Source organism: Lissotriton helveticus, chromosome 4_1 (assembly GCF_964261635.1).
Source record: "Lissotriton helveticus chromosome 4_1, aLisHel1.1, whole genome shotgun sequence".
Classification (NCBI taxonomy): Eukaryota; Metazoa; Chordata; class Amphibia; order Caudata; family Salamandridae; genus Lissotriton; species Lissotriton helveticus.
The window spans coordinates 608,111,736-608,133,338 of record NC_136063.1 but is presented as its reverse complement, the minus strand read 5'-3'; the positions used below and the strand labels follow the sequence as shown (position 1 = coordinate 608,133,338).

Below are 21,603 nucleotides of genomic sequence, written 5' to 3'. Positions count from 1 at the left end.
TCCACCCCTCCAGTGGACAATCACAACGGATACCAGTGCAAATCAGTCTTGACCATGCACCCCATCAGAACAGTCGAGCCAAACTGCCAGGCCAGCTCCTCCCTGGACCAGAAAACATGCATCCTGGGACCGGTTTTGTGGTATCACTCCTCATCAGTCAGGCAAGTTTGAAACCAGTGGCATAGCACGCACAGGACCCATGTCGGGACATACCCTTCCAACTTGGTGTGACTATAGCAACACACTGAGGATTGTGGAATGCTGAACATTATGAAACATTTACCCCCAGCTATAGAACTGGGTTAAATCTATTGTTTTTCTGTTCACCATGACACCCCAATTTAGACCCAGCCATATGCAGATCAGTCTTAACCCTGCATGGGAACAGTCCAGCACAAACTGCCAGGCCAGGTAAAAGAAACATCCTGGGGCCGGTTTCAGAGTATCATCCATCATCAGTAGGGCTAGCTTGAATCCAGTGGCAGAGTAAGCATGGGAGCCACGTCTGGGCATACCCTTTCCACTTAGGGCAAATGTAGGAGAAGAAAACAAGATGATGCCCCAGGATGTTTGTTTTCTGGTCCAGGGAGAACCTGGCCTGAAGCGAACAACACCACAGGGCACACAAAAGCGTGCTGCTTCTTTCTGATGCTCAAGCAGATTTTCTACTCTAGCGGCAGCTTTCTCAATTAGAACAGTTGCAATCTGCTGCGCCCGCCTGTGTCGAGAAATCTTGCCAGGAGGCCTTTTAGCACCCAAAAATCATGCTAGGAGATACAAATTCTTGCTCGGTCTCACCAATTTACTGTTACCAGCCGCGCTAGATAAAACTCTGCCACACAGCAGTTGGTGGAGTTTTGATGGAACTCCGTCTTCCAAGCAGAACGCAGAGAGGGCAAAACTCCACAAACTCTGCCAGCAGAGTGGAATTTGCGCCCACGCCTCCCTTCCTTCCAAATTACGGGGACGCTCCACTAGCAGTATTTTCTCCTCTAGGGCACCTGTCATGAGTAGCTCTAGAAAGGACATGGGTGCTGACATAACCTAGTCCTCCCAGCACACATTTACTACTCGCTACAGATTAAGAATGGTAAGGTTTTTTCTGCGGAGTTTGGGACACCTGTTCTGTCTTCAGTTCATTAAGAGTTTTGAATTAGTTGATTTAATACATTATTTGGGTGGTGCATTACTTCTAGTGGCATGGTGTCATTTCTTTTAACAACTTAGGTATACACCCACTGTCAAGGCCTGAGCTGAGGAACAAAGACTAGGTAAGTAATGACTTGCTTAGTTACCAGTAATGTCATTACTCCAAGTCTTCCTCGTCACAGTTATAGGTTCTCTCCCTTCCTCCCAGGGAGAAAACAGGAAAGGTAAAACGTTGATATATCTTATTGCTTGGCATGTCAGTAAGTTATATTGTCTCAGTCCCTCCTTTATAGGCCATAGATTATCCACTGCCTTGGAAGCCATATAGATTTAGACAGAGTTTATTTATTTCTATGTGTGAGGCACAAAGTGCTCACTGGTTAAGACTGTGACGTGGAAGACCATGACTAGGAGAAATAAAGACTACCAGTAAGTAACTGAGTCATCAGCGTACACATAGAAATATACTCCAACCTGGCAAAATAAGGAAGCCAAATCCCTCATTAATAGATTAAACTATGAAGGCAAAAGTTTGTAGCCTTGTCGCACACAATTTCTAAGTTTCATGCTCTTGGAAACAAAAAGTGGCATAGCAACAGCCTGAGTTTTGTCAGATATAACCAACAGTGCCAAAGAAACCAAGATTAGTAAGAGTTTGCTGAAGGATTGAGATGCACTGATTAATTTGTCTTCAGTATTGTAGAAGAAAACATATTCTGCAGTATTAAAAATGAAAGCAATTCAGTGCATCTTTTACCAGTGAGGAACAGGGTTAAACTATGTGTCCAAATAAAAAAAGTTAAGAGTGCAAGAGTCAGCGTTCAGGCACACTAGAGGCCTGTTTTTTCAGAAGTCCGCCTCCAGACATATGAGAAGTACTTGTTTAACCCTGTCAAGCATGGTATCACAGTAGACCTATCGATTAGGAAAGTTTTAAGTTTCTTCATGGATATTTGTTTCTCCATCCTCCTAATGCAGTTCTTTTATCATTAGCCCTTGACAGCTCCTTCCTTGTGCATCTGCTCTGGTTACTTCAAGCCAACAGAAGGTAGTTGTGCTACTTGGAGATGGTATTAAAGGCAGGGTCTTTACTTTTTTTCTCTGTCCTCTGGCACATGCTTTGTGTTTTATGAGAGGTAAGAAACAGTGTTATCTTAAGAATATTTGGGGCACCAGACAAGACATATTTTGGAAGCCATCATACTTTGGTTAAAAAAATGGAATTCTCCAGCAGAATTTAAGAGCTTCACATGCCGAACTGCTGCAAAGATGCCACTATTATGCCTCTTCTTGTGCCCCTAAGACTTTGGTAAAATGGGTCCTGAGAGTGGGACTTTGTTCTTCTGATCAGTCCGCATTTAACAATGAAAGGTACTTTGTATACTTGAACTCATTACCTCTTACAGTAATTGACTGCAGCTTTTCAGTCTCTCACTCACCTTGCAGGTGAAGAATCTGTGACCCTCTTTGATTGTAATACATGTCATGCCTATAGTCTGCACCACCTACAGTAAAAAAACACTTTTAAGATTGCACTTTGTATCTCTTCCACATGCTGTGAGTAACATCTGTTTCCTCAGATCTATTGCCAGAGCCTTACTCCCGGTGCCCACCTTGCATCTGTGCACTCCCTGGAAGAAAACAATTTTATTCAACAGTTGGTATTGACCAGTGCAAAAGGCAACCCTTACGTATGGATTGGTGGCAGTGATTGCCATAAGGTAAGTGCAGTCGCCAGTGCATGAAGGTTTGTGGCCCATTTGCTTCTGCTAGGTCAAAAATAAATTATTGACTGCACTGAAAAGTGGCTTGCGAAACTTCACTGATTATACATAATTCATGTTATTCTCTTGGAGCAAATGTGACACATACACACGTGTGTTGTTCTGCGTTCTAACCTCCTACCAACAGTGAGACGCCGGATTTGCGGCCGGGCAGAACAGAAGGTCCAGGGATATTCGGACCGTTTGAAATATATATGCTGAGAAACTATCTTAAACGAGAACTATCTCGTGGAACCAAGAGTCACCTTATCAGAATCAGGTTGGAAAAATAAGGTCTGTTCCTGTTCCGCCTGCGCTCTATTTATACGGCAGATTGATCATGATTACTTACAAATAAAGGCGCAAGTGAAGATCCCTATTACGAGCTACAGCACATGATACCTTTACCGGGTTGGAATTATCACCGGTTAAGCGGGAATACAACACACGCCACTATTAGAAGAAAGCCCTGAAGAGTCAGAGCAATCTGCACTCTGACGAAACACGTGTCGGCTGGCATGAGATTGTATTTCAATCTATACCATGTGTGCATAGGAATTTGCTTTTCACAATTGTCGGGTGTTGCGCCCAACACCTTTGGTAAGGGTTCAGTGGGTTTCCCTTTTTCCTGTGGCACCACTAATTATAATTGCGAACCATACAGGTAGTCAGAAACAAAGCGAAGCGCAAGTATTCCCTGTAAATCAAAACCCGGTTGCTTTGTTAACACATACACACAGAGCCTGTAGGTTGCAGGTGCGGCCCACTTGCACTTATTTTTCCTCATCAGACTTTTACCAAGAGGAAGAGAGGGAGAAAAACAAAGAAAGGGGAAAAAGAAGAAAAAGAAAGGCAAAAACAAATTGACAAAGAAAGAAAGGAGGGGTGCAGAAGAACCTGAAGAGTGAGATAAAGAGGTAGGGGGTATTTGGTAGCAGTTGAAAGAGACATCGTGAGTTGGGATATACAGCCTTGGTATTCAACACCCCTTATATTCGAAAGTGGTAGCCGCAGGCTTCCAAAAGAAAATTTGGGACCCAGGACTTATTCTTTTACAAATTAGGTACTGCATGCACAATACAGCTTTACTAGTAGGTGATCAACAATCAAGTACCAATCTTGATGATGATTGCAAACCGCAGTTGTCTTTTAGTGTACACTTGAGCTAAAAGAAAAATACTCCAAATATTCATATCAAACTTAAAAAATCCTCGAAGATGCAATTGTATGGGGATTCCTGACTAGATTATTTCAAGGCCTCTATTTTTGGCCGCCGAGCTTGGATTTACCACGTCGCAGCATATCCAGAAGCTGGCCATAAGGAAAGTTTGAGGCAACAGATTTGAACAAGTTGAAGAAAACAAGAAACCTTCTCAGGGCACCCACTGATACTTGGTCCTTTTAAACCAACAAAGAAGAAATTGGCACAGAAGCTGAAATATAAAATACATATTTATTAAACCTTAGATGAGGGAGACTACTGTAATAAGGTGACTTCTCACACAAATGGATGGTAAAACAAGAGGTCTTTAATGTACAACCTCAGCCATCACAAGATCCAGCTTCAACTGTCAAAACTAGGAATCTCTTATAACTAGGATTCTATGTTAGAGCAAGAAAGACAGAATCTATGTACATCACACATCTCCCTTTCTATATGAATGACAAATTTGAACATGACTACAATGGCAAACATTACTTGAAACATATAATTATACAAAATCCTTTAGATATAACAGGAGCTCTAGTAACTCTGTTACTCCTACGGGAGAGAGTAATCCTGGCATCAGGATTGGAAACACATCTCCCAGATGAAATAGAATGCATCTGAACATTACCCGGAACACAAACAGGAAAATGCGCAACACGATTAAGGTTCCAAATACGTCCATCATCTGTTTTCAAAGCATTTTTAAACAATTTTACAATTTTCTTAACATCTGTAAACTTAGACCATTTTTTACCATATCTCCAATTTTGAAATTAGGAACCAAGACATTTTTCTTTACATCACAGTAGGCCTTTCTTTTTCTCTGCAACTTCAACTCTTTGTCTCTCCATAGACCAATACTATTGTCTTTTAAACCTTTATCCAAATTCATCCAACCAGGACACAAATTAGTGTTTGAAGACCTACCCCTGAAGAGCTCAAAAGGCGTTTTCCCTGTTGTTGAATGAGGAGTGAAGCGATAAGCTGAAATCCTCTTCTGCAATTCCACCTTCCAATCCAGTGAATTTACTCTTGCTAACTGGATTCCTTCTTTCAACGTTTTGTTAAATCTTTCCAAAGAACCATTAGATTCTGGGTGATATAATGAGATCTTTTTGTGAACTATACCACACTCTGACAAATAACTTTCTAACTCAACTGAACAAAATTGAGGGCCATTATCCGAAAGCAATGACTTTGGGAATTTTTCTCTTTTGAAAATAGAATCTAAAAACGCAATCACACGAGACGAAACATCTCGCACTGCAGTAACTTCCACCCACCGAGAGTATAAGTCCATCAAAACAAACAAATAAGGAGTATTCATCTCCTGCTCACCATGCAACGGACCAACAATATCTATTGCAACTTCATCCCAAGGAAACAATGGTAATTTTCTGCAAACCATAGGTGGACACCTAGGTTTGATAACTTTGTCACTCATTTGACAGGCTACACAGTCACGAACTGCTCTCTCCATCATCAAATCAAGTCAAGTCAAGTCAAATTCAGCTTTATTCGAGGTTCACTCATAAAAGCATTGAGATTTCCATACATTTCAAGTACACAAGTTTAAAAATGAGATTAAAATATACTTTAAAAACAGGTTAAAAGCACAGTCCAAAAAGGTAAAATTCATCTCAGTTGCTATTTACAAATGACATATAAATTATGAGTACTCATATAATACATTGACTTACAAATCTAATGTGCCATTACAAAACAATGACAATCAACAAACAGTATCTAAAAACCTATTTCTAACTACCCATTCCCAACCTAAGTATTTGGCAGTAGCTACTGAAATCAAAGTTAAAGTGCTAGTGCGTATGATTCTTAGAACTTCAGAACTGCTGGTAATACCTAAGGACTTACACAAAGGGGAGATTCATAGGCCGGGCAGGCAAATAGGAAATGGCCAGTAGTCTCTTTATGATCACTGCATGCAGGGCAATTACTACTAGTTGGGTTACCCCACCTACCGGTCAAAGACCTAAGGGGAAGGGAACCAGCTCTAAGTTGGAAAAAAAGCTTCCTGGTAATTAGATCCCAATAGGGCTCTAAACATGGAATACGTTTTGCCTCTAAGAAACCACCAGCCATAGTCAAGGAGCCTGCACCGCTCCAATTTCGGAGAGCCACCTTCTCCCAGTAAATTTCCTTTATGACCGTTTTTGATGGAAATTGTGAGGTCTCCGGATTTTCCCATAACATTTGCAAACCCAGGCCAACTAAACTGTCTCTAAGTTCATTCAGCCAACTTACTTTATGAAAAACATCAGATTTAATAATGTCCAGGAAACCTACCGCATAATGAAGGAGCTCTGGAGTAGTCCAGAGCCTCCTCCAATATAAAAACGAACGGAGCCTTGCTAGATCCAGAATAGACTTCCTTCCAAGGTCATACCTCAAAGGAAGCAAGGGAGTACTCACAGGAAGTTCAGTGATACCTCAGAAAAACTTGTGTTCAGCTATTATCAAAGGCTTTTATTTCTCATACACCCACAGCTCAGCGCCATATAGCGCTGAGCTGAGAGCCTTAGCCTCGTACACCTGTAGTAAAGGTTTTATTGGCTTAGTTAAGGATCGTTTATGCTCCAAATTAAGGGCTCCTGCAAGTTGCTTGTGCCTTAGTACCGCCACATCTATGTGTTGTGACCATCTACTGTCCTTTGCCACAAGAATCCCTAAATACGTGAAAGCATTGACCACCACTAATGGGTGCCCATTCATGATGATCTTATTTTTAAAACTACGATGGGGATTAAAAACCATAAGCTTAGTTTTGGCTGCGTTAACTTCCAGACCATGGTCCACACAACATTTTTCAAAAATAGATAGGGCATGCTGCAGACCACTCGGGGTCTTTGATAAATTCAGCGTGTCATCTGCAAACATTAAAATTGGTGTCTTAATGCCAGCCAAGGTAGGAGCCTCAGTGTTTGCAGATAACATGCGCGCGACAACACCATTAATATATAACATAAAAAGTGTGGGTGCCATCAAGCAGCCTTGACGAACCCCTCGTTGGAACGGAAAATCGGGGGTAACCGATCCCGGCCCTCCTCACTGAATCCTGGCAAAGTTTGCTTCGTGCAACCTCATCAATAATGTTAACAGATCTGAGGGTAGGCCCAGATTTTTTAAGACTGCCCATAACTGATATCTCGGAACTAGGTCAAAAGCAGCACGTAAATCGACAAATGCCGCATACAGACTGCCTTTGCCCAGCAACACAGTCTTCCATTGCAGAAGGATAAACCGGAAGACTTGATCTATCGTGCTGGTAAACTTTCGAAACCCTGCCTGGAAGGGTTGAGGTTCCGTGAATTCTGAACCCGTGTTTTAAATGTCATGGTTCTGTTACGATTTTGGTAACAATGAACCGTAACAAATGAGTTCGGCAAGTACGAGTGTTTTCGCCATGTTACACACAAGGATTCACAGTGTTCTTGAAGATTCCGTTCTGAACCTTGGTTTCCATTTTGTGCAAGGCAGCCATTTTATGGTTGCCGTCACATAGGCCGATGACTGCGGCTGAATGAGCCTTTAAGACTCATGCCCTTTTGCTGGGGTTTGTGCTGACTTCTACATGACCCGAAGTGAATTGACCTCGTTGCCTGAAGCCGACCCTGTTGAGCCAGTTCTTGCCCGCTAGCTGATCAAGACTAAAATGAGAGCGCAGGGCATCGTAAAAGTTTTACTACACACAAATATGCCTTATCCTACCGTTACCTGTTTCTGTTTCCTTCTTTATGGTCTATTTATGATATGGGTTGTGGCCTTTTTATTATGGGTTCGTTCGGCCTGTCTAAAGAAGAATGTTGGGTTTGTCCGATGATTGATCATGGGCCGGGCAATTGAAAAATGGGTTTTACCGTCATGTGATACCTTTGGTGTGAATACATGTGATTGGACAGCTCGTAAATGTTAGGTATTTGTCTGGAATGGGATTTTTGGCATAAAAAGGGATGACTTGCTTTGTAAAATTGAGCAGTCTGTTACTGGCTGCAGTCAATAAATTCGATCTTTGACGTCACCACGAAGAGTCCCGTGTCTCTGTATTGAATTCTAAGACAGGTGAACCCGAAGACTTTGGGCGTGCCCCTGGCGCCGCCGGGTCTTAAATAACACGGTTCTTCAGTTGGCGACCAACGCGGGGCGACATCACGCGGTACCGGTCCAAGCCTGAAGATTGTGAGGAGCTTCGTGAGGAAACTCCGTAAGAGGGCCTCCACTTCATCGACCCCGGTATGTCGAACGTGGACTGAAGGTTTTTGCTGCAAGGTTTCCCACTTTCTAGACGGCTACGAAGGACCGCTGCCCTGACTGCCGCCCTGTCTTGGACCCCCGTTGTGCAGCTTTGTAAGGCGAGACGATAGACGGTCTTCTGGTGACGTGACTGATACCTTAGTTAAGTATACATGGGTCTCTCCCAGTTCTTTGTTGTTCTTTGTTTTTTGGTTCTTTGAATACTTGAATACTTGAATATTGGAGCATAAAAGCGCCGGGACACTCCTTTGGAGTAGCCGTTGCGCTATACAAGACCCATATATAACATAACATATAACATAACTTAGTTTTGGGTCTTTGATTTGGGTATTGCACTCTCCAAAGCCGAGGGACTCGTATATTTGCGAGACTATCGTTGTAGATAATCCCTTGAAGTTTGAAGCTAGATTAGTGAGTGAAGATGCCTAGTCTTAGCAAAATTAGGAGAATATTCTGTTGTGGTTGTAACAACGATTCCCGATTGGAGGATTCATGTCCGATACCTCCAGTTGGAACTCCGACTTATGAACTTTATTCTAAACACGGCGTGGGCCCCATTACATTCAATGAAGTGTGGGTCCGCTATACTAGAAAAGATGGGGTTTTACAATGGCCCCAATATGGTAGTTTTGATACTGAGATTTTAGATAATTTAGAAACGAAATTGTTTAGGAAGAAAGCCCGGCCGGCAATGTTTGACTTCTTTTGCCTTTGGCGTAAAGAAGCCAGACAACGAGAAATAAAACAAGCTAAAAAAGAAAAGAGAGAAAAGGGGTTGTCGATAATGCAAGCTGCCAGGCAGTTTAAAGAAGACGAAGAAGATAAAGCAATTGAGATATCAGATAGGCAACATAATATGGCTATTGATAACTGTTACCCAGCATTGCCACTTATTCTTGAGAAGGCAACAAAGGACCCTGAAAAGGACCCTTTAATGTCACATCTATTGAGATTACCACCCCCTTATGCACAGAACGCTACGGCACCTCCTCCACCTCCAGTTCTTCCACCTCCTGGTCCTGCTCACCCACCGGCTCCTCTTCAGCTGGTCCTTCCTCCTGCGGCCCCGCCTCCTCTGGAGCCGCAAACTTTGCTATCAGTTTTGCCTGAACCTTCTTTGCCTTACTCTCCTTTACCTTTGACTTCTGCTACTTTGCCTCAAAATATTTTGTCTCCTGTCCTTATGACAGCTTCTCCTTCTGCTCGACAGAGAATGACTGAAACTGTTACTGGTCTTTTGTCTCCTTCCTTTGGGTCGTTGAGTATGACCCCCGTTTCTGCGCGTAAACAACTGCGTAGTCAGTTACCTAGTCCCGAAGAATGGGCAGTGTTGGATCTCCTGGTTCACAGGTGGATTTTGAATGTTTCGAGGTATAATTTAGAGTCCGTGATGGATGTCTTCCTGCAGTGGGAATCACCCAAGCAAAGATATGTGTTTGATGTAATGTGTACTTTCCTCCGTGAGGAATGGGCAGATAATGATTTGGGTTCAGTCCCAGTAGAGCTGCTAAATGTCCAGTCTGAGTTTGCGAAAGGGACGATAGTGGGTCCCGGAGTTTAGGATGCGGTTGCGATCGTTCTTGCGTTTAGGAGCGATTTCCCTTCCTAGCGACTGTTTGAGCCTGATTCTGCGGTTAGGAGAAAGGTAAGACAATATCCAATGAGAGAAGTTCCCCCAGTGTGGAGAGAAGGGGACGCAAACGCTAACCCAGCTGTTCTGCCTCATTTTCAGAGAGTATGGGTACATGTGCCTTGGAAGAGAGTAGAAGTTTTGGCCCTTAAACAGTCTTTACCTGATCCCCGTAAGAATCCAGCTGGCTATTACATAGAATTGTCCCAGACAGTTGACGCATGCATCTGGCAGACATAGATATGCTGTTGGGTAATGTAGCACCTCAACCTCTGTGGGCAAAGATACGTCATGAGGATCATGCAGTTGAATTAGGTGACTCATGGCTCAATATTGCTGCTGCGAACGCTAGACAATTTGGTGGTTCTAAGCCTGAGCCTCTAGTGGCAGATCTACCTGGCAGAATTATAAATCTTATGAAAACAATGATGCCAGCGTTACGAGTAACTGGGGACAAGTTAGCAGCATGTAAGCAGAAGAAGGACGAAAGTGTATCTGATTTCTTCACTAGATTTGAAGAGACATTTATAGATCATAGTGGTCAGGATATGAGTATGGAAGGGGGACAAAGATTGTTCGTAGATAAGTTTGTCTTCAACTTACTTCCTGAACTATGTAATAAGTTGAAAGATTCTGAGAGCTCTTGGGCTGTTTCCTCGTCGGCCCAAATATTGGCGACTGCACAGTACTATGAGAATAGGGATAAGGACGAAAAAGACAGAGTAGAGAAAAAGACTAAAGACTTAAAGACAAAGGTTCTTTTGCAGCAGGCGTATCCGCCTTGCTCAAATCAGCAAGAATTACAGCAACGTCCACAGTTTCAGCAACCTCCATCGTTTCAGAGACCGCAACAGAACGCTGGGTATTTTCCTCCAAGACCACCTTTGGGTTTAAATCAGTGTGCGTATTGTAGGGAGGAAGGTGATTATAAAAATGAGTGCCCTGTATTGCGATAGCGCGCGAATGGTATGACGGCCCGAGAGGCCATGGTGGTTTTCAGCAAGTGTCAAGGGGCAGAGGACGTGGTGTGTTTCCTCAGAACGAACGTTCCTTTCCCCCGCAAAATTCTATTAATTGTTTTGATCAACAGAAAATTGCGTCTGGTCAATCGACTCAGTACTATGCTGATGACTATTATGTTGAGAGTGAGAATGCTGACTATAATGATTGCTAGGACAGCCATGGACAAAGAGAGGGAGTAGTGTTGGTTCCAGTAGATCAGAATGGGCCTCATGTTGCAGTAGTTACATCAGGTGTGGTAGCCCCTTTTCTTTTGGATACCGGTGCAGCGAGGAGTTCTATCATGCTCTCTAAACTCCCTGGCGCACCTTTGTCTGGCTTAACGAATGTTTCGGTAGGATTCTCTGGCGCCCCAGTTCGTAATCCAGTTTCTAGTCCCTTGTCTCTTTCTATAGGGCCTTGTGAATTGGAAGCACCCCTAATTTTAACGACAGGTTGTGGTGAGAATTTGTTAGCTTTGGATTTGTTGAAAAGGTTCAATGCGACATTGCATTGTTCTCCTTCGGGAGTACAGCTTACATTGGGTAAGAAAGTGATCTCTCCGATGTATTTGTCTAAAGATCGGCTTCCACCGGAATTGCGTTCTCTCCCTGATACTCTTTGGGCTACTGGTCCTAATGATGTGGGTCTTTTGGAGATTCCACCTTATGTTGTAACGCTTAAAGCAAATGTTAAATTGCCACGCATTCCCCAATATAGGATTTCTAGCGATGGTGAAAGAGCGCTTTTAGCAATCATTCATGATTTAATTGAGAAAGGTGTGATTGAAGAAACGAGAGGTAATGTGTGTAACAGTCCCGTGTTGCCTGTCCTGAAGTGCACTGACTCTTCTCAGCCACCTGTCTACAGGTTTGTGATCGACCTTAGGGAGGTTAATAAAATTGTCGTGCCACAGTTTCCTGTTGTCCCAGACATTACTGCTTTGCTGACTATGATTCCTGCTTCAGCTGCCTGGTTTTCCGTTATAGATCTGAAGAATGCTTTCTTCAGTATTCCAATTGCAGAGGAGAGTAGAGATATTTTTGGCTTCTCTTTAGGAGGCCAAAGCTTCCGGTTTAAGCGCGCTCCTCAAGGCTATTGCGAAAGTCCTTCCATTTATAGCCAGGCTTTGAAAGCTCAGCTTGATACTATTAGCTGCCTGCTGGTACTGCTCTTATTCAGTATGTTGACGATTTGTTAGTGACTGCTGATGATGAGGAAACTTGTAAAGAAGCTACTCTTTCTTTGTTACGACATTTGTCTGATTTGCATCATAAAGTGTCACCTTCAAAGTTGCAGTAGTGACCTACTTAGGCCATCTCTTGTCGAAGGAGGGAAGAAGGTTGACCCCAGAACGAATTCAAGCGATTGCTCAAATGACTGTGCCAAGTACGCAGAGAGAGGTACGTGCTTTTCTGGGTATCACGTCGTATTGGAGACAGTGGATTCCGAACTTTTCTTTGTTGGCAAAACCCCTGTTGGCATTGACTTGTAAGGATATACCGAACCCTCTTCCTTGGTCTGACGATTGTCAGAAAAGTTTTTCTGAGTTGCGTGATGCATTGTGTTCTGCTCCAGTGTTCGGTACTCCTGACTACAGTAAGCCTTTTACACTCTATGTCCACGAGAGAGAGGGTTGTGCAGTGTCAGTTTTGACTCAACAATTCGGTGATAAGCAGTGTCCATGTGCGTATTTCTCGTCGATTTTAGATCCGGTAGCTAGAGCGTTGCCAAGTTGCTTAAGAGCTACAGCGGCAGCGGCTGTTTCTATCCGACAGTCTGCTGGATTGGTGATGGATAACACGTTGGTTGTGATGGTTCCACATGCAGTGAATACTTTGTTAAACAGAACCAAGACTCAGCACCTTACTAGTGCGAGATTGTCGGGCTATGAGTTGACGCTTTTGGCTAGTCATGTACACATCAAGTGGTGTAATATATTGAATTCAGCGACATTGTGGCCGATTCCTGTGGACACATATGGTCAGGAGCAGCATGATTGTTTTCTTAGGACGGAGGAGGAAACGAAGGGGAGAATCGATTTGAAAGATACTCCTCTTTCGGATTCTGATGGTACGCTATGGGTTGATGGGTCATGCTACAAGCTCCCAAATGGTGATACGACCGCGGCATATGCCGTGACGACATTATGTACGATCATTGAAACTGCATGAGTGAGCTATAATTCGGCGCAAGCAGCAGAGTTGATTGCATTAACGAGAGCGTGTATTTTATCTGAGGGAAAGAGAGTGAATGTGTATACCGATAGTCAGTACACATTTGGTGTAGCACACAGTTTTGGACGCCTGTGGAAAGAAAGAGGATTTCTGACATCGCATGGGACTAAGATCCAACACGGGCAGTTGGTGAATGAGCTTCTTGAGTCACTTACTTTACCGAAGCAAGTTGCGATTGTGAAGTGTAGTGCTCATCGGAAGGTTACGGATGATGTTGGTCGTGGTAATGCGTTTGCGGATGAAGTTGCGAAAGAAACAGCGAGAAATGTGATGAGTCGATTGTATGTTGCAGGCCCTGCGAGATGGATTGGTGCAGCTGGAATGTGTGAAGATACAATTGAGAGTGTGAAATCAATCCAGGCTGAAGCCACTGAAAATTAAAAGAGTGTGTGGAGAGAAACTACGGGTAGATTGGATTCGACTGGTTGTTGGGTTGAGTTATCAGAACACCAAAGATGGATGTTGCCGGATGCATATGTGCTTGCGGTGGTTACGATGTCACATGGGTTGTCTCACATTAGTGCGAAAGGAATTTGTAAGTTGTTGGCCCCAGTATGGCAGAATGCTGGAATCCCTAAATGTGCTGAGAATGTGGTCAAGAATTGTATGGTGTGCTTGATGTATAATCCAGGTAAGGGAACTCCAACTCCAGCAGGCCACTTTGCGCCTCCGACGTATCCGTTCGAGGTTCTGCAATTGGATTTTATCCACATGGAAAGATGCAACAACCTGAAATATGTCCTCGTAGTTGTTTGCGCCTTTTCTAGATGGGTAGAGGCATATCCCCTAAAAGACAATACGGCCTCGTCCACAGCTAAAGTCTTGCTCAAAGAATATTTCCCTAGGTTTGGGTTGCCAAGGATGGTGTGGAGTGACAACGGAAGTGAGTTCGTGGGGAAGATCATGAAGAGAGTGTGTGAGGGTTTGGGCATACGGCAAAAATTCTATGCTGCGAATCATCCCCAATCAGCTGGATTAGTGGAATGTTACAACGGCACTTTGAAGCTAAAGTTAGCCAAAATTCAGGCGAGTTCTGGTCTCCAATGGCCCGATGCTCTGCCGTTGGCACTTTTGTCAACTAGAACTACAGTGCATTCCCGAATCGGACTTATTCCATATGAAATTGTCTTTGGTCGACCGGCAAATGTGTGGGGAGTGCCGAGACCAACAAAGTTTAGTGATATTGACTATCCAGTGTTGGTGGACTATTTGTATGACCTAACGGCTAAATTGCGTGTCTTGCATCAACAGGTTCACGATAACCTGTCACCAGCCTCTGTGGACCCAGGTCACACCATCAACCTGGTGACTGGGTTCTCGTGAAAATTTTCAACGGACCAAGAACGACCAGCCCCGCTGGACAGGCCCTCACCAAGTGTTGTTGTCTACAAGAACGTCTGTCAAAGTTTTTGGGAAGAAAAATTGGATCCACGGCGTACACTGTAAGAGGGTACCTTTACCTCTGCCGTACGACCAGTGGATCCTCAACGGTATTGCAGACACAGAGACTGAAAAGTTGCCAAAGTTCACCCCGTTCAGCGACGCTGAGTTGGTATGGAAAGGGACTGAGAAAGAAGACGATGATGTCCTACAAGCAGCTGTGCCTTCATCTTTGAGATTGGACACCACCGAGCCTGAACTGCTATTTCAGAACCAGACAGAGCTTGGTAAAAACCGTTATAATTTACGACCTAGAAATAATGGACAAATAAAGAGCAAGTAATTCCTTTTTGGTTTTTTAGAACTGCACTCTCTCAGCCAAGAAACGGTTTTGATTTTCTTTTTTCTCCTTTTTGTAACCGCCATCCGGGTTCAGCTGTAGGGTCGCGGTGTAAAGACTTGGGATTGCAGCCGTGTAGACACAAGGTCGACGGTTCTGGTTGGTCTTAGGGCGTTCCCTGGACTGACAGAAGCACTCCTAAGCAGAAGAAAACCAACCGCCGCGAACAGCCTGGTTAGAGGATGGAGTTTTTTGTGACCGAGAGAGCTACTGAGAAAATGAACTTTAAGATGAAACTATGTAGAATAATGTATAGCAAATATTTTCTGATTACATGTATTCTGATGTTCTTTAGCATGACGTTAACTTTGGTGGGTTGGATTGTTTTTTCTACTCAATTGACTTCTGCACCCATATCTCAATCTACGACCTTTCCAACTACTACTTCTTTGCACTCTTTTCATATCTTGCACGAGCAGATTAGAAGGTCATAATTTGTACATAACACATTCGTACAGGTACTGCATCAACATCAGTTGGTGGTGAACACTACTAATTGTTGGGTGTGTGGTCTTATGCCACATACTACAGATAGAGTTGTCCCCTATCTGATCTTATCGTTTAGTCAGAATGGGTCACTATGGGCTTTCCAGACGATGTTCATTTATGCCCTGGAAGTCTACCCTTTGCATTCCATGAGAGATAACTTGAGTAATCAAGCCTTGGTGAAGGGAGTTATGAATATGAGCAGAGATATCAATACGTACAGGACTATTCCCAAGGAAGAGTTATCGGCTTATTTTGGATGGAACACGACTGGATACAGTGTTAGTCTGAGTGAAAAGCAGAAACGAAAGAGGTCACCTCTGATTTGGGTCGTACCCCACCGAGGTCACTTTTGTCTGCAAGGTAATGGCAAAAATCCGAAAGCTCAGCTGGGGAAGAGTGTTTGTACTCAGACGTATGTTTGTACGTCTCAATCTTCCCCGCCGTTTTTGACAGCTAAGGGCACGTATTTTGTTTGTTACAACAGAGCATATACAAGGTTGCCCCCTGACTTTTCAGGAACGTGTTATGTTGGATACTTGTTGCCTCCTACGTATACTGCTGCTGCAGATTACCACAAGACAAGAGTTGTTAGAGGTGTCTTCAGTCGGGAAGATACCGCTGGAAAAGAAGTGGGAGACTTTTTTAAGGGTTTCTTACCGTTTTGGGGACCTATGGCTAACAGTAGAGGCTTACGACAATTAACGAGAGTGGTTGAATCCACCATAAACGAAACTGCCGGTGCCCTTAGTAATCTGACAGCTGAGCTTCAAGCGGATCACCTTATGATGTTACAGAATCGTATGGTTTTAGACGTCATACTGGCAGATCGAGGTGGAGTATGTAAAGTGATCCAATCGAGTTGCTGCATTTTTATCCCAGATAATGCTCCGACAGTATACGAGGCCATTTCCAGGTTACATAAGATCTCAGAGTCTATACTTGTGGACGAAGGCGATTGGTCGTTAACTGGATGGTTCTGGGGACTGTTATCCGTTTGGGGTTGGAAAATTCTGATGATCATTGGTGCGGCTCTAGCGGTTCTTTTCTCGTGTTGTCTTTGTATACAGTGTGGTCCTGCCATATGTGGCCTTTGTGCTACTCCGTGTGTCAGGGGACCGCCTGTCTCGAGAGATACAAAGAGAAACAAGATAATGCTTCAACAGCCCCTTGGTGATCTGATGAGAATTGACATCGACTCAGATATGGACTGAGTAATTGCCTATGTAAGGGCAAAAGGAGGGGCTCAGGTTCCATGAATTCTGAACCCGTGTTTTAAATGTCATGGTTCTGTTCCGATTTTGGTAACAATGAACCGTAACTAATGAGTTCGGCAAGTACGAGTGTTTTCGCCATGTTACACACAAGGATTCACAGTGTTCTTGAAGATTCCGTTCTGAATCTTGGTTTCCATTTTGTGCAAGGCAGCCATTTTGTGGTTGCCCTCACATAGGCCGATGACTGCGGCTGAATGAGCCTTTAAGACTCATGCCCTTTTGCTGGGGTTTGTGCTGACTTCTACATGACCCGAAGTGAATTGACCTCGTTGCCTGAAGCCGACCCTGCTGAGCCAGTTCTTGCCCGCTAGCTGATCAACACTAAAATCAGAGCGCAGGGCATCGTAAAAGTTTTACTACACACAAATATGCCTTATCCTACTGTTACCTGTTTCCATTTCCTTCTTTATGGTCTATTTATGATATGGGTTGTGGCCTTTTTATTATGGGTTCGTTCGGCCTGTCTAAAGAAGAATGTTGGGTTTGTCCGATGATTGATCATGGGCCGGGCAATTGAAAATTGGGTTTTACCGTCATGTGATACCTTTGGTGTGAATACATGTGATTGGACAGCTCGTAAATGTTAGGTATTTGTCTGGAATGTGATTTTTGGCATAAAAAGGGATGACTTGCTTTGTAAAATTGAGCAGTCTCCTGGTAACTCATACCGTGATGATTTCTAGGACTTCTGTTACTGGCTGCAGTCAATAAATTCGATCTTTGACGTCACCACGAAGAGTCCCGTGTCTCTGTATTGAATTCTAAGACAGGTGAACCCGAAGACTTTGGGCGTGCCCCTTGCGCCGCCGGGTCTTAAATAACCCGGTTCTTCAGGGTGACAAAGCACTAGTCTCCTCAGCCCAATCAAGCACCCTATTCACGACCATCCTCCCCACCACCTTTTGGATAGTGTTAATGAGGCATATGGGCTTATAATTGCCAGGTTGCGATTTGTCGCCTTTCTTAAAAACTGGTATTATAACTGCTCCCTGCCATGAATCTGGAACTGGAGCTCCCAGGGCCACAGCATTAGCAAGAAGCAAAATATACTTGCCACAGCGCTCTTTATTATTAAGAAAAACGACAGCAGGGACCCCATCTAATTCCGGTGCTCTACCACTTAAAAAGTTGCCTTCATAAAAAACTGGCCTGGATCTACTAGTGAATTATCCAACTGATTACAGGCATATTGTGGTTTAAAATAATTCAGCCAGTCCTCCTGCGAAACATTGTTTTCAGGAGCTTCTGGTAGGCCCCCCCTGCCCCACTTAACTATGTTCCAGAATTTCCTAGAGTCTTTACTGTCACTGGCTTCCTTTAGATCTTGCCAGTGCTGATCATCCCACAGCTTTTTGGCCCTTAATATAGACCTATTGTACTCCTTTCTGGCAGTGTGGATGTCCTCCACGTGCCTACCTTTGATAGCAGTGCCTAGGGCAAGTCTGGCATTCCTACATTCAGTGTTATACCATTTATGCATTTTGGGGGTTGCTTCACTACTCCTTTTTACTGGCTTCAGAAAATGGTCCCTGATGGCCGAAAAGAGGTTATCGTGAAGTTTGGTTACTTTAATCAAACCATCTACTGATTTATTCAATTCCTCAAGGACCTGTATGGCTTTGTCAGCCTTATCCCCAATGTTGTCCAAGGCCTGTTGATTCGCCATAACATGGACCCATTTGAGCCTACGAAGATCATTTGAGAGCAGACTTGTAGGTAAACAATCCACTATTACATCCCTGACCCTCGCTTCCGTTTCCCACCATTTATGCATCACACACAGGGGATTGTGGTCACTTTCTATTCTCCCCCTGACCTCCATATCATCTACGAGTTTCCACAACTTCATATTACATAAGACATAGTCAATTATACTGCTATATCGCCCGTTGTCAAAAGTATTAGCCCCAATCTTGTCACTTGGAGTTCTCCCGTTCAGTGCCCTTAATCCCCTTTCACAACAAATCGCATTTGGGCATATGACATCCTCAGTCCATCTAACTACAGGTTTCAGATCTAATTTGGGTACACCCCATTGCCTGTCTTCCTCATCCCCAGGATAATGATCGTGGGCAACCAGGGGTTCAAAGGTTAGGTTTAGTTTAAGTCGCCAGCTATGAGTATATTGTTATCTGCAGAATTTATTTCTAAAAGCTGATCCAAATCCGCTATAACTTTAGACCTACCACCCTTATTGCCCCTAGCATAAATATTGTAAATATCCAACCAACCCAGAGAGCCCAAATCGACTCTAATGAGCTGGATGTCATTACTTCTAGTGGATACCTCTGAAATCGTAAGTGCTAGACCCTGGCGGACCCAAATGACCAAACCTCCCATCGGTCGACCCTTCGGCCCTTTAATAGCCGGAACAAAATAATTTAGATAGCCCTGGACAAAATGAGGTTGACACAGCCAAGTGTCCTGGAAGATACATACATCAAAGTCATTGATGAATGTTAACCATTCCGGAGAATCCAACCTGGAGCGTAAGCCAGCAATATTCCACGAAATTAGCTGACCCCCACCCAATCCATTACTATTTCTTGGGTGTAAGGATACCTCAGTGGCTGGGATTGTACATTGTTCCGTCACTGTATCTGCGGTCAGTTCATTGGTTGAATGGATAACTAAAGGCGCCTCACTTTCTCCACTTGATCTTATGTTCCCAACCCGATGTTCGGCGACATCAGTATGTATGCTTCTAACCCGTACAACTTCCTAGGTCTTTTCATCACTAGGGTCACCCCCTATATTACTTCTTGGTCCTAAGTTCAGGCCTGGTATGAGTCAATCGTTGTTTTCAAGCCCAGAGTCATAACTCTGTCCACGACGGCTCTGTACATGGAAAGAATGGCCTTGAGGAAAAAAACACGACTTTCTTAGTTGGATTCGTGAATATACGCTGGGAGGCTGAATCTGAACTCCAGGGCAAAAAGGTTTTCGGCAAGGGATGCTGAAATTAATGTTAGCTCGATTACATCATATTCATTGAGTGGTGAACTTAATCTCATTGCCTTTATTATGTCTTCCCTGATCACCGAGCGACACCCTCTAACATGCCGCAACCAGTGAATTGCCTTGTTAGTTAGGGAATCAACACTTTCTCTGTGACCATTAGTCCCAACTAATTTAGGTACATTAGTCATGTAAATTTTATTGGGACTATAGTCATCATTTTTTGAATACACGTTCCCCTCCTACTAGAAACGTTATTATCTGATATCACCGTTCTAGTGGGTGCCCTAGCTGTCATACTCCTTCCTCCTGTGTTAATAGTTTCTGATTTCTGGCCTTGTTTTATGTAAGTGCCCGTACTAGAGGATGCCCTAAATGAAGTGTTACTTCCTCCTGTGACTGCAGTTCCGGGTTTCTGACCTTGTTTTGTATTAATGCCCGTAATAGATGATGTCTTGGATGTAATGTTACTTCCTTCCAAATTAGTAGTTCCAGGTTTCTGGCCATGTTTTATGTAAGTACCCATTGGCCTTCTCACTGCAACTGATGCACAGTCATTAGAACCTTTGGGGGCTGGATCAGAACTTTCCCTGACAGCTGAGACAGGCGCCAAAATTGAGCCTCCGCCATCATTCCCTTGCTGGACCTTCTTTGCGGGGCGGGGTCTCAAGGGGAAGGAGTTGATGATACTATTAGTGTCATTGTTAGAAAGAGTATTATTGTTAGATAAGGTCCCTGACCCCTCATTGAGGACACTACCAACCATAGATGTCAGATTTGCAATCAAGGACTTCAATGCCACAATTTCGTCACGCAGAAGGGTCACCAAACTTGTTAGTGTACTAACTTCTTCTAGTGCCATTTCCCCCCTCATGATATCAATGTCCGTCACTGAACTGGATAAAGAATTTGTCATAGGGGTAACACGAACCCCAGGTGTTTGTGGCACTTGAGTGACAGGGGGTTCATCGTGAACAGCAACTAGTACCGCGTATCTGTTAGAACAAGGAATTAAAGGAGCAGAGTTAGTTAAAACAATATCTATAGCGGTGTTAGGAGGCCCATCCTGACCCTCTTGTAAAGGAGCCACACCGTTAAGTTAGCCAAGCTGCTACCATCTACAGTGCTTTTCTTAATCGCTCTGCGTTTAGCTCTAAACATATCTGGTATTACAGGCGTTTCTCCAATAGTTGCCAACCCAGATAGATCTATGCTCTGCTCGCTATGATCGTTATTCTTAGTAGAATCATGGCAGGTCAAAAGAATCTCCTCACAATCGTCAACGAGGGTGCAGATTCAATCAATCACGCAGTTAGAAGCAGCGTGAGTCACCATGTTTTTAATTTTCCTACCCTTCCTATGCTTCGGTGGGTTAACAAGAGCCGCTCCCCCCCTTCCATAGACTTCCGCTTCCCCATATCGCTGCGATATGCCAGTTGGTTACAGTTTCACAAGGTCAACTGTATTTAAAACTTCCAGTGAGTCTTTAAGAGCAATATAGTCTTAGTTCTAACTGGATTGAAGTATCCACTGTCCTCTCAGGAATGGTAGGAGTTTTACCAGGTGGGCGACCCCGCTTGTCAGTTGAAACAATGACCGCATCAAGATGATACAATTAAAGGGGGATGGTCCAGCCCAGCCCTGGCCAGCCTCGGACGGCCACAGACGGCCCGCCCTTTCCACGGGGGGGGTAACCGGGAATTTAAGCGCCTCCTGGCACGGGTGAACGCGGCTTCCGGCCGCAAAGGCTACTGGATCTTGAAGTCCCCAGGCAGGCAGGTCTCCCCCCCCACTGCGACGGCGCTCGATTGTGTGGAGCTGCGGCGGCGTGAGGAGACCCCG

At 44.0% G+C, this 21,603-nt stretch overlaps 1 protein-coding gene across 1 annotated transcript in view; it reads left to right on the top strand.

Moving 5' to 3' along the window:
- Positions 1-21,603, top strand: part of LOC144828034 (lectin-like) — a 179,205-nt gene that overhangs the window by 66,588 nt on the left and 91,014 nt on the right. Inside the window, exon 3 of the mRNA XM_078686170.1 lies at positions 2,730-2,870. Coding sequence (XP_078542296.1) covers positions 2,730-2,870 — 141 coding nt within the window. The remainder of the gene's footprint in view (positions 1-2,729; positions 2,871-21,603) is intronic.